This window comes from Oncorhynchus kisutch, linkage group LG19, assembly GCF_002021735.2.
Source record: "Oncorhynchus kisutch isolate 150728-3 linkage group LG19, Okis_V2, whole genome shotgun sequence".
NCBI lineage: Eukaryota > Metazoa > Chordata > Actinopteri > Salmoniformes > Salmonidae > Oncorhynchus > Oncorhynchus kisutch.
Window position 1 is genome coordinate 39,070,110 of NC_034192.2, and position 14,289 is coordinate 39,084,398.

The window sequence follows — 14,289 nt, forward strand, 5'->3', positions numbered from 1 at the left end:
CTGTAGTCCACCCTAGTGAGGAGCTGTTGTCCACCCTAGTGAGGAGCTGTAGTCCACCCTAGTGAGGAGCTGTAGTCCACCCTAGTGAGGAGCTGTAGTCCACCCTAGTAAGGAGCTGTTGTCCACCCTAGTGAGGAGCTGTAGTCCACCCTAGTGAGGAGCTGTAGTCCACCCTAGTGAGGAGCTGTAGTCCACCCTAGTGAGGAGCTGTTGTCCACCCTAGTGAGGAGCTGTTGTCCACCCTAGTGAGGAGCTGTAGTCCACCCTAGTGAGGAGCTGTAGTCCACCCTAGTGAGGAGCTGTAGTCCACCCTAGTGAGGAGCTGTAGTCCACCCTAGTGAGGAGCTGTAGTCCACCCTAGTGAGGAGCTGTAGTCCACCCTAGTGAGGAGCTGTAGTCCACCCTAGTGAGGAGCTGTAGTCCACCCTAGTGAGGAGCTGTAGTCCACCCTAGTGAGGAGCTGTAGTCCACCCTAGTGAGGAGCTGTTGTCCACCCAAGTGAGGAGCTGTTGTCCACCCAGGTGAGGAGCTGTAGTCCACCCTAGTGAGGAGCTGTAGTCCACCCTAGTGAGGAGCTGTGCCTTCTCTGCTCCGGCTCTGAATGGACCATTCTTTGCACCAAAGCCAGGTGACAAGCCTGATTTACCACCACTGACCAGAAATGAAATAGCAGGCCTCTCCTGCCCCCACCATAGCTCTCAGACCAGCCCTTGTCTGCAGACCCAAGCTTGATTACGAGGGGCCGCAGAGCATAGGGCCCCTCCGAAAGAAAGTCAAAGCACTCAAAGTCTCCATCCTGGGAGTTGTTTTCTTCTTTTTGGTGCAAATGGAGAGGCCTCACTATATTCTGGCCAGCTGACAACACAAATATCGCTGTAAAGCATCGAGGACTGTTTATTTATTCTACACCAGGAGTGGAATGCTCCCCAAAGAGGGATGAAGATGGTGTTTGGATGACCTATCATTGACCAGCAGGCTCCACTGTCATGACATATTGTCATAGATGTAGGAAGCGTGGACGTAGTACAGGTGACGTAAAATCATTAGAAATGGGAGGGATGTCAGTGGAAGTGACCATTCAAATAACTTTGTGCTAGATATGTGGACCACTTATTTGTCAGGAAGGTATTGCTTACAGAATGCACAGCCTCAACGGACTAAAATATCCTTAAAATGATAGTATTTGGTTGTTCTATGGTTATCGTCATAGTTGTCGTTAACTTCATAGTTGCTGAGTTGGTGTTTACAGATTGTGCATCAGGTTTGTAGTCCTGTATGCTGGTTAGTCTCTGGGTCTGCATGTTGAGCGCTACTTGGCTGTGCTGAAGACAACCCTAATCCCCCCCGAATGCTGTATTTACCACGAGCAGTCTGACAGCCAAGCAAATTACAGGTCTTCTGTGTCTGTGTATCTATGAGACCTTTGGTGCTGCACCGCAGAAACATGACTCAAGACATGGTTGAAGAACTCTGTCTCTTTGCCTTCTAGGTGATGGCCTTTTGGAATGCAGCATGGCCCTGCCAACAATCCCCGGTTTCATAGAACAAGATTAGTATTCTCTTTAGGTTTCTGTATAGGCATGTCGGTTCTCGTTTCGATACAGGGATCTTTAATTAGGTCTTAATTTGATTTGAGGAAAATAAATGCCCTATAATTTCTGGCAAGCCAACGGTTCGCCTTGCAACGGGGGGTAAAGCGTGCTAAAGACAGGGTGGTATGCCAGACTGACTCCGACTCTCATGCCAAGAATAACTTTGCAAGTACCTGGGTTTTACAGCGAGCTCTGTGAACATTCCATGGGCTGAGCGTTAAATCTGGTGCGTGGACATGCTGAACAATATGGTTCCAGACTCCCTGCTGCACACCGATAACAGATAGAGGTTGATTTGAAGTGACGGCAAATAAAACACGATTGGCCTCCAAGACCGGACACGTTACTCTGTGCCGAAAATCTGTGCCGAAAATCATAAAGAGTGGGTCAAAAAGGGCGGAAGATAGCCCGGCGGTTAAGAGGATTGGGCCAGTAACCGACAGGTCGCTGGTGCGAATCCCCGAGCCGACTGGGTGAAAAATCTGTTTATATGTGCCCTTGAGCAAGGCACTTAACCCTAAATTGCTCCTGTAAGTCACTCTAGGCAAGAGAGTCTGCGCTGATGACAATAAATTTACAAAATATTTATTAATTAGGTCATTAAGACTTGAACCATGGCAAGATGCAACCAAAACAATACTGTTCTTTTTAGTAACTATTTTTACTAGGTCATGTGGTCAGGATAAATGGCTGGCCCTAGTTGTGAAACATAGTATCACCATCAGTTTAATGCAGGCTTTCAAAATGTCATCTGGAGGAAAAGGCTAGTCATTGGTGCAGCTGCATGCAAAAAGGAGGCTTCATGTCAATCCAGCTGTAGATATAGTGACCCATTGTGGGTCAAAGACTGAGCTGAGCATAGCCACCCAGGTGTGCTGCCTTATGAATTCATCTCATACCACTATCCTGTAGTATCACTGGAATACAACACAGCGTTTCATTGGCAGGATATTTCCCCTAATCAGTCTGCAGGCTCTGCAGTGTTTCACATAAATCATCTTTGATAGATATATTCCTGCAGCGTGTGATGCGTTTTCATGCAGGTGGCTTGATGGGACCATTAGATTGTAGACTGTAATACTAGGCTGTACTAAATGGCCCGAAGTGTATACCTTTCAGTGTTCCCCAGTCCACTCAGTTACCACAACAGGTCTAACTGGAAGGTCTCCTCTCCCGTTTTGAAATTCAGGAGAGGACACGTTCGGACAAGACCCATTCAAGCTTGTGCCGCCAGGATTACTCTCTGCAAATGAATTGTTTGAATGTTTATGTAGTTGTTTCCAGTGGCACGTTTAATTCTGCTTCTCATGTCAGGATGCCACGTAAGGACATAAATGGCACAGAAATCATTGACATAGTTATGTTTCTCCCAACAAATAAACTTGAAGACAGTTACAGTTTTCATTTCTTGCTTATTTTAAATGAATACCAACTTCCATCTATATTTCATTTCTCAATAACAAATAGACTCTGGCATGTTTTCCTCAGTCCACTAACATGTATCTAATGTAATCAGTGTTCGAGCGTTGCAGCAAAACATGTTTCAAAATGAAAAGGCAACTGAAGCTTTTAACACTTATTTTTCTACAGACGGTTTGAGCAGAGTCTCGTCCCACATACTTGTGTTTGGGAGGCTGCCGTTTTCGGTGTTGGAGCCAAGACCTCTGCAGCTGTTGGACAGGCGTTTGTCGAGTTGGGGGGGGGGGGGGGGTTACGGCAGGCTAGAGCAGAGGAGCTAGGGTTTCTGTTTACCTTTTGGATCTTATGACTTAATATGGTGGTTCGCGAAGAATGTGACAAATTTGAGACGCTGTCGGTCAGAACCAAGTCCATGGGTCAGAACCTGTAACCACCCCCCACTCCATACACACACACCCTACCTCATTTGTCATCTGACATCATTTTGTATTGGACTGTGTCTCTCGTGGCTCCTATCCAGTTCCGTAACGAGCAGCAGCTGGCTCAGAGGCCTGTACTCGGCGCTGCATCCCTGGCCTGATGAATGCGTCAGTTGTTGGTTGGTTAGCTGTCCCTCTCTGTTCAGACCCCTGCCATCCATGCTCGTACTGTTGCAGCCCCCCAGTTACAATTGACTGTGGTCCAGTTGACCTGGAAAAGTTTCAAGGTCTTGGCATCATGTCCTTGCCTGCAGTTAAAAGAAAACACGCTTCTTGAAAGGCCTGTGCAACATGAGTCATGCAGACCTCTGATAGCAGTTAATTGTGTAGCTAGTGACTACATCTGCTACTGCGATGAGCCGAAGTTGTTGCCTCAACTTTCTCTTGTGTTCATCTGTGCCACACGAGGAGAACAATGATATTGCCACGACTGCACAGCAGAGTTTCAGGCCATATGAAGTGATGTCTGTGATGGGAATTGTAGGTCAGATTCCTCCATTTATAGTAATTTAATGAAAAGACCTCTGGTGTGTTCAGACAGGGGGCCCATGCTTGTTCATTTCTTTCTTTTCCTTTCTCTGGGCCTCTGGAAATGTTTTCAGGGATAATGCTCTATTTCAAGATGGCTGTGGTTAACTTGCTCTCTCTCTTTTCCTCCTCTTGACTTTTCCACATCATCAGTGTTCATAATGTACATATGAACAACCGTGTAGGAACTGGGGGAGGACAGTAGTCTCAGAACTGTAGGAGAGAAGGAGTGCATTCGTTGTTCATCATTGCCTCGAGAGATAAATAACTGCTACAAGTTGCTATGCAGTGTCGTCTGATTCACTGATCCTCTGATGGTGGTTTACATGTGTCTAAATCAAACACTGAGATAACCTTTTAAAAGACAATATGCTGAGGCAAAAGCTCCCGGCTGGCTAAAATTGACTTTTAGGTCATCTGTCGTAGATATCGTTCAGTCCCCCGTCTCTTAATGGCCTCTTCCTCCTCTCGGGCGGTGGGTTTCCTGTCTCCGCTGGAGGGATCCCGAATGCTTAGCGGAGAATGAGACTGAGGTGGAGCAGGAGGCCACAGGGCCTGGAAGAGGCAGTGGAAAATACTCTGTTGCTAAAAACATTGACTGACACACAGAGGCTTTGGGTCATTGGGTTCTAAGTAATATTATGGTGATCCTACTGTACTCTGTTATTAGTGACTACATTATGTAGGACAGATTAGCTGCATTGTTTTTTGTCGTTTCTGTTATAGCATGGAATGGTATTATACCACAGATAGCCGTTTGTAATTATTTGGAATGGCATTTTATAATGTAGAATGTAATTAACCCTGACTTGCATGAAACGTTTTATATTCCTCAAGGATCGCTTTATCACACATGTATGAGTACTGCCAGGTTCATGTGTCGAAAGCTACAATGACAATGATTAGAGGGGTGTGCCTCGTGTACCTACAGGTGTGGTTCCATTGCCTCTGTGTTGGATAAGGTTTCATAGTCTTATTAATGGAGGGCACAATGCCACAGGCTTTGTGATACTTGTGCACAGACAATCAAACCAACCCAGTTTGTAGTATTAATGGCACTGATTGATTCTGAGCATGTTGATTGTGTCTAAACGTTGTCATTAGTCTCTGTCTAGAATCCTCTCAGATCCTTACTTTGCAATGTTTGTTTTATTTATTAAGGTACCTTCATTTAATTAACCCGGTTACCCTAACCCAGGCAGCAGGAAACGAGCCCATTTCTTCAGGAAACATTTAGAAGTGGCTTGTTTTTGATGATCTAAGCAATTAGATAAAAGAAAGGAATTTAACACCCGTTTCCCACAGCAGGAGGCTAGTTTAGAATTGAGAAATATGTCAACATTGAACGAGTCTCTTGTTTCCCCAGAAGGCCTCAGACGATGGGAACAGTAAATACATCTATGTGGAAATGCTTCCCCTGCCCTTTGGGTGTGTAGCCTGAGCGAACTGCTTCAACATGAAGGAAGTTTCCCTCTACATGTCTGTTAGCAGTCTGGCATGGAGCTCATTTTCCCTATCTGGGAAAGGATTGCTACTGCACATTAGTGGGGTCATTCATTAAGACCCATGGTGATTTCTTTCTGAAGGTCTGGTCTGTGCATGTAGTCTGTTAATGAGTGAAGCAGTAGAGTTGTCTTATGGCCATTGGTGTACTATAAAATGGATATGTCTCCCAGATGTTACCTACTTTGTGGCTTTTCTCTCAAATATATTACAGTACAGGTCTCAATGCATGTTTCTGAGGTATGTGAGGAGAGGTCATTTTAATGAATTAGTTGGGCCCTGAGCTTTAATGAATTAGTTGGGCCCTGAGCTTTAATGAATTAGTTGGGCCCTGAGCTTTAATGAATTAGTTGGGCCCTGAGCTTTAATGAATTAGTTGGGCCCTGAGCTTTAATGAATTAGTTGGGCCCTGAGCTTTAATGAATTAGTTGGGCCCTGAGCTTTAATGAATTAGTTGGGCCCTGAGCTTTAATGAATTAGTTGGGCCCTGAGCTTTAATGAATTAGTTGGGCCCTGAGCTTTAATGAATTAGTTGGGCCCTGAGCTTTAATGAATTAGTTGGGCCCTGAGCTTTAATGAATTAGTTGGGCCCTGAGCTTTAATGAATTAGTTGGGCCCTGAGCTTTAAGGATTTTGATGTGTATTGTATAAGAGAGTCTTATTTGCATACTTTATTTTCCAAAACTACTTACACTGAACAAAAATATAAATGCAACATGTAAAGTGTTGGTCCCATGTTTCATGAGCTGAAATAGAAGATCCCAGAAAGGTTCCATACGCACAGCAATCGTATTTCTCTCAAATTTTGTGCACAAATTCATTTACATCCCTGTTAGTGAGCATTTCTTGCGTTTTATATTATTGTGCAGTATATTTTACAATATTATTGATGTCTTTGGTTAAATGTATTGGACTGATAATGTATTGTGTTTTCTTAGGATAATCAAAGGCCTTATGCATCAAATACCCCTTTAGAGCGTCAATTACAGCAGCTTTGTTTTCCATAGTCCTTCACAAAAGATCTGCCATATCGATGCTGAACTGATTACTCTGCCAGAGACCAGGGTCATGCTCTCAATTCCTTTGAAAGGTTTTATTTGAACAACATGGCTTTGCCACTAATTAGTCTCTGCTTTAGGAAATGGAAGCTTGATGTAATATAATTTTTCAAAGGTAAAAGATCAATGGGAAAATGGAGTGACTATATTCTGAAGGTCAGACGTCTTTCTGAGAATTTAAGGTCACCATGGGAAAATGTATTACTTATCTTCGTATGAGTGCTGAAATTCAGCGTAAAGACTAATTATACCCGCTCTGTATTACTCTGATACACTGTAACACTGCCATATTAATATTGGAAATGTGTGGGAAGAAGTTGGTGGAAATAAAAGTTTGTGGTAAACTAATAGTTTTTTTTCCTCTATTTTCTAGGATTCCGTAAAATCAGCCTGGATGACCTCCGTAAAGCCTACATCGTCAAGGACGTGCAGCAGTACATCCTCCACAGACTCGACCAGGAGGAGGCCCTTCGCCAGCATCTTACCAAGGAGACGGCCGAGATGCTCAACCAGCTGCACATCAAAAGCAGTGGCTGCTTCCTGTACCTGGAACGAGTGCTGGACGGGGTGGTGGAGAACTTCATCATGCTGCGAGAGATCCGTGACATCCCCGGCACCCTCAATGGCCTCTACTTGTGGCTCTGCCAAAGGCTGTTTGTTCGGAAGCAGTTTGCCAAAGTCCAGCCCATCCTCAACGTGATCCTCGCCACCTGCAGGCCGCTTACTGTCAAGGAGCTTTACTATGCTGTCTGGACCAAAAACATGGCCCTCACCATGGAGGACTTTCAGAAGAAGTTGGACATCCTCTCCAAGTTGTTGATCGATGGCCTCAGAAGTACTAAGATCCTCTTTCACTACAGTTTTGCCGAGTGGCTCCTGGATGTTAAGCATTGTACCCAAAAGTACTTGTGTAATGAAGCAGAGGGACATAGAATGATGGCAATGAGTTACACTTGCAGGGCCAAGCAGCTCAAACCGCTGGAGGTGCAGGAGTTTGCCCTGCATCTGATCAAATCCAACCTGCAGATAGAGCCTTTCAACCTGGCTCTTTGGATGGTGTGGAATGGCACACCGACTAAAGACTCTCTTTCCACCTCTATACCTAAAGAACAGGAGGTGCTGCAGCTTCTGGTCAAAGCTGGGGCTCATGTCAACAACGAGGACGACCATGCCTCTTGCATAGTGCAGCAGGCACTGGAGAGAGAGGATTCCATTCGGACATTGCTAGACAATGGGGCCTCTGTGAACCAATGTGATTCCAGTAGCAGAACTTTGCTGGCCAATGCTGCGTACAGTGGAAACCTGGATGTGGTGAACTTTCTCATATCCAGAAGAGCCAACATGGAGCTGGTGGACAGCCATGGACAAACGGCACTTACTCTTGCTGCAAGACAAGGGCATACTAAGGTGGTCAACTGCCTCATTGGCTGTGAGGCAAACATCAATCACACAGACCACGATGGGTGGACCGCCCTTAGGTCTGCAGCCTGGGGTGGGCATTCGGAGGTGGTGTCTGCTCTCCTCTACGCCGGTGCCAAAGTTGACTGTGCTGATGCCGACAGCAGAACCGCCTTGAGAGCCGCAGCTTGGGGAGGCCATGAAGACATCGTGCTGAACCTCCTCCAACACGGGGCAGAAGTCAACAAAGCAGACAATGAAGGAAGGACGGCTCTCATTGCAGCGGCATACATGGGGCACAGAGAAATCGTAGAGCACCTATTGGAACACGGGGCAGAGGTGAACCATGAAGATGCGGACGGAAGGACAGCCCTCTCAGTTGCTGCTCTCTGTGTGCCTGCCAGTAAAGGTCATGCCTCTGTCGTAAGCCTCCTCATTGACAGGGGTGCAGAGGTGGACCACTGCGACAAAGACTGCATGACCCCCCTCCTTGTGGCTGCCTATGAAGGACATGTGGACGTAGTTGATCTGCTGCTGGAAGGTGGAGCCGACGTGGATCACACTGACAACAATGGCCGAACGCCTCTTCTTGCAGCAGCATCCATGGGCCATGCCTCTGTTGTCAATACCCTGCTTTTCTGGGGTGCAGCTGTTGACAGCATCGACAGTGAAGGAAGGACTGTTCTGAGCATAGCGTCCGCTCAAGGGAATGTAGAGGTGGTACGAACTCTGCTGGACAGAGGGCTAGATGAAAATCACAGAGATGACTCAGGCTGGACCCCACTGCACATGGCCTCATTCGAGGGTCACCGGCAAGTATGCGATGCCCTCATTGAGCAAGGTGCCCGATGCACAGAGGTGGATAACGATGGTCGAATACCCCTGATATTGTCTGCGCAAGAGGGCCACTATGACTCTGTCCACATTCTTCTGGACAACAAGTCTTGCATCGACCAGAGAGGTTACGATGGGAGGAATTCTCTCAGGGCAGCTGCACTGGAAGGCCACAGGGATATTGTTGAACTGTTGCTGAGTCATGGTGCTGATATAGATTATAAAGACGCAGACGGACGCCCAACATTATACATATTGGCACTTGAGAATCAGCTAGCAATGGCGGAGTACTTCCTGGAAAATGGGGCAAATGTGGAAGTCAGCGACACAGAGGGAAGGACAGCCCTCCACGTGTCCTGCTGGCAAGGGCATGTAGAAATGGTCAGGATGCTGATCAACTATCATGCCGACTTGAACTCTTGTGACAACGAGAAGCGATCGGCCCTCCAGTCAGCAGCTTGGCAAGGCCACGCAAACGTTGTGCAGTTCTTGATTGACAATGGCACTCACGTGGACAATACATGTAATCAGGGGGCAACAGCGCTTGGCATTGCTGCTCAAGAGGGGCACAGAGATGTAGTGCAGATCCTTCTGGAGCATGGTGCTGACCCCAACCACGCAGACCAGTTTGGACGCACAGCCATGCGTGTTGCTGCAAAAGGGGGGCATTCAATGATCATCAAACTTCTTGAGAAGTATGGGGCCTCAAGTCTTAATGGCTGTAGTCCTTCGCCAGTACACACTATGGAACAGAAAATCCCACTCTCTGTGTCTGGGAAAATGCACTCCCTCACAATAAAATCCAACAGCTCTGGCAGCACGGGAGCTGGAGATATGCAGTCATCTGGACGTGGTTTACAGAATGGTCCTGTCCACGCCTTCAGCTCCCCTTCGGAATCTCCTGACTCTACCGTGGACAGACAGAAGTTGTCTCTCTCAAATAATTCCCTCAAAAGTTCAAAGAACTCCTCATTGAGAACCACCTCGTCCACTGCGACTGCACAGACTGTGCCCATAGATAGTTTCCACGGAATGACCTTCACAGAGCAAATCCAGCAACACTCCCTGCCTCGCAGTCGGAGCCGACAATCCATCGTCTCACCTTCCTCCACCACCAAGTCCATTGGACATCAACAGGGGTCTCTGAGTGAATTTGACTGGGCTCAGGTTAAGCCAGGTCTCAAGTCGACCAAAGGGAGTAAGACCGAAAATACCACCTCCAACAGCAAAGGGGGGTCTGGAGACAAGAAAAGGCTCAAGAGCATTGGCTCAACCCAGGGTCAGGTGTTAGAATATGAGATGACCCAGTTTGATAAGAGGATTGCGCTCAACAAGTCTGTAGCGAGCATTGCGGTGAAAGATCCTCATTGCAAGATCATGGTTGGTGGCTCCACCCAGCCAGAAGTGGGAATGACCCAAGAGCAGTTATTCATCCAACAGCAGAGCATTGCAGAGAAGAAGCGAAATGGCATTATGACCAACCCCAACTACCATCTTCAGGGCAATCAGGTTTTCCTCGGGAGGGTTTCTGTCCATAGGACTGTACAGAATAGAGGGCACCAGGACGTTCTGGAGAACTACCCCATAGGGGAGACTGAATTAAGCCTTAAACAAGTCTTGAAACTGCAGATAGAAGGATCTGACCCTGGGTTTAACTACAAAAAGGAGACTCCATTATAGCTGGTAAGGGTTTAAACTAATCTGATGTCATGCTTTTTTCCTAAGCATTAACCACCGACTCAAGAGTTCTTCTGGTGTTCAACAGTTGTTTTATTAATGATTTAATAAGTAGATGATCAATTCAGACGGGCTTTATTTTCAGTATGGTTTCAAATGGTTTCATTACATCTTGAAGATAGAAGATCTAGTTAACAACATGCAGGGATGGGATGAAGGCTGAAGATCAGAATCCCTGTGTACTAGTATACATGTCTGTATATTACTTGTATGATTGATTGCCACGTTGTTGATACAGTATGTTGTTATTAAAATACAATCTAATGACTCACTCACCACTAACTGGAAACACTGTATGGAAATGTCCTGTCAATATTCTATTATCATTAGTAGAACTTAAACAAACTTGAACATGACTGATGCATTTCAAAGAATGTCCTTTTCTGGCCAAGAAGACTACGATGTTTTCCAACTCAGCACTAAACCCAAATCATTTTCATTGCCGTTTCAGATGTCTTGAATGCCATTCGTCATGCAGACATCGGAGGGAATGTGCCAAAGCAACTATGTTCATCCGCATAAGAACCGATTGAATTGTTTTCCACTCTCAAGTGGAACACCTCAGAAAACCTAAGGGAAGAATGTTGATCGCTGCACAAGGCTTACATGAACTGATACTTCAATGTGCCTACATCTGTTACAGTCTTCTCAGTGTAATCATGCACACTATCATTTAATTTAATGTATTGATATTTATGCAGTGTATGCACTTTTTAAAAAGAGAATGACAAACATGCATTTGTTCAGTCTCCCGTTTATGCTCATGTGGTTCAAACTAATTGTTCAAAAGGATCATATATATATTTTGTGTGTGTTGTTTTGTCCTGGAATCATACACACCAACAGCCATTTACCACTGAGTTCATTGTCACATCTGATCAGAGGGACATCAAGATAATCGATGACATGTTGCACGCGTTGATACTCTGTCTTTCTGAAAACCCCAAATAATCGGTGTTAACTTTGTTCAGTGTGCTAAGCATATACTATATATAAAAAGGTATGTGGACACCCCTTCAAATGAGTGGATTCTGCTATTTCAGACACACCTGTTGCTGAGGGGTATAAAATCGAGCACGCAGAAATGCAATCTCCATAGACAAACATTGTCAGTAGAATGGCCTTACTGAAGAGCACAGTGACTTTCAACATGGCACAGTCATATGATGCCACCTTTCCAACAAGTCAGTTCGTCTGGGTTTGGTGGATGCCAGGAGAGCGCTACCTGCCCCAATACAGTGTCAACTATAGTTTGGTGGAGGAGGAATAATGGTCTGTGGCTGTTTTTCATGGGGTGGCAGGTAGCCTAGTGGTTAGAGTGTTGGACTTGTAACCCAAAAGGTTGCTAGATCAAATCCCAGAGCTGGCAAGGTAAAAATATGTTGTTCTGCCCCTGAACAAGGCAGTTAACCCAGGCTGTCATTGAAAATAAGAATTTGTTCTTAATTGACTTGCCTCATTAAATAGAAAACAGTTCAGGCTAGGCCCCTTAGTTCCAGTTAAGGGAAATCTTAATGCTGTGACATTCTAGACAATTCTGTGCTTCCTACCTGTTTAAGCATGTCAATGCCCCTGTGCACAAAGTGAGGTCCATACAGAAATGGTTTTTCAAGATTGGTGTGGAAGAACTTGACTGGCCTGCACAGAGCCCTGACCTCAGCACCTTTGGGATGAATTGGAATGCCGACTGCGAGCCAGGCCTAAATGCCCGGCCTCACTAATGCTCTTGTGGCTGAATGGAAGCAAGTCCCACAGCAATGTTCCAACATCTAGTGGAAAGCCTTCCCAGAAGAGGGAGAGGCTGTTATAGCAGCAAAGGGAGGACCAACTCTATATTAATGCCTATGATTTTGGAATGAAATGTTTGACGAGCAGGTGTCCACATACTTCTGGTCATGTAGACTATGCTGTGTGTAATATGATAATAGTTAAGGCAATTTGCTATACAAGTATAATCAAGCATATTTATTTAGGAAAAAGCCACTTTCATTTGTATTGTAAGCTCTATCATGGTGCTGTGTTCAAAAAAATTCCTGCAGTTATTTTGGACTCCATTTTGGTCGTCTTAATTATATTTTCTTTGCTGTGTGTATTGTAGTACTGCAGATACAGTACCTAAGGGGGAGAGTTCGTTGAAAACATTAAACCAATGTGATTTCATTTTGTCCCTGTGGGACTTTGAATTTGTTTTTGTGTGCATTTAAATTGATTAAAATAACCGTTAGTATACTGTCGACTACAGAGTTTGGTGCTGAATGCAAATGTCTCAAGCTTAAGCCGGGGTGAATGCATTCGTTGACAGAATTCTATATATAACCCGCAATGCAAGAAACTAAATTCAAGCTTTCTTTCCCCTATTGTAGTGTGGCTCTGTTTTGATAATTGCAGTATATTTTGGGGCAAGACACAAAAAAGGCTTAAGGTTCACTTGTCACGACTTCACCTAGTAGTAGACTTCAATAATATGATGTTTTTTAGGCATTGTTTGAAATGTATGCCTATCATGCCAAAGTTGAAACAGCTTTTTTTCTTCTCCGCCGAGCGGCTGCAGATCAGTTGCCCCAGCTCTGGCTCCCCTGGCAAGGGAGGGTCCTGGAGATGGTGCTTTCGGATTGGAAACATGTGTTTCTAATGGACTGTGTGTGAGCATTGGCGTGTCATATTTTTCACAATGTTCACAATGAGCAATGTTGTGCCAAGAGAGAGAGAAAAAAATGGACCGCTGTCGCATGCACAAACACATACGGTATAAAGCCCAAGTCACAGCCCTCCGCTCTCCAGTACAGCATGAAGGTGTGCTACAGTATGAAGATAGAAAGGAAACATTTTAGGATCAATTCTGGATGAGTATTCAAACTTGTTTCGCCATCTATCAAACTGTCATTACTTGTCTTGCCTGTGTTGCCTGTAATGTTATTTTGAATTGACCCTAAACAATTCGATTGTAAATAGCTTACCATGTACATTGAACTTTTCATTCAAAAAGCGTATTTCCTGTACTCTATTAAGCCGAATTTTCTGATGTATATTAAAGTGCTTAATAAACATATTTGCTTTACTGCTGGACTCTCTATTGTTCCATTATTGTAATTGAATTATCGCCACATTCTCAATGAATCCTTTTAACCACAGTACCGGACTCTTAACAGAGATGCATACTATGCCATGTCTGTTCCCTATTAGATAACCTTACGTGTCGAAGGCCATTACATGCATCCCTGAGCATTGAGCAACCAGTTCTTCTCTTGTCAAATAATTGCCTGGTTTGGCATTGTTGCCTGCCTTAATGCGTTGAATCTCGTGAGGCCTACATATACACACAGATTGACTTGATTACTGTATCCTCTCGAGAAGTATGTCACGTTCTGGGATAGTCATTTCCCAATGAGCCTTGTGTCAATTGTGTTATCTATATATAATACATGGCTTTCTACTGTTTACTTCAGCAACGACACATACTGTAGGTCAGCAGTATGACGCAACATACAAAAGGTAATCTGTTGATTCATTGGATAATGTCTTTTACTGACAAATTGACACTGAAATGTATCCAACTCACATTTTTCAACGAGTCTCCATAGTGGATATCTGACTCAAATTAAAGATTGTATTGCAACCATAATTATTTACAGCCAACTTATCCGAGCATAGATGAAGTCAAATAAAAGCCTGAGTCAGTAGCCCCCAGTGGGGTGGACATTTGGTCAAAATGCAGAAGGGTAGATAAAGAATAGGGTCTGA

General features: G+C 44.9%; 1 protein-coding gene across 1 annotated transcript in view; it reads left to right on the plus strand.

The window, feature by feature from the left end:
• The window catches only part of LOC109864809 (ankyrin repeat domain-containing protein 50), a 31,071-nt gene extending 17,464 nt beyond the window's left edge, over positions 1-13,607 (plus strand). Inside the window, exons 4-5 of the mRNA XM_020452770.2 lie at positions 6,953-10,494; positions 11,000-13,607. Of these exons, the coding sequence (XP_020308359.1) occupies positions 6,953-10,491 (3,539 nt within the window). The 3' untranslated portion in view covers positions 10,492-10,494; positions 11,000-13,607. The remainder of the gene's footprint in view (positions 1-6,952; positions 10,495-10,999) is intronic.
• The last annotated feature ends 682 nt before the right edge of the window (positions 13,608-14,289 follow it).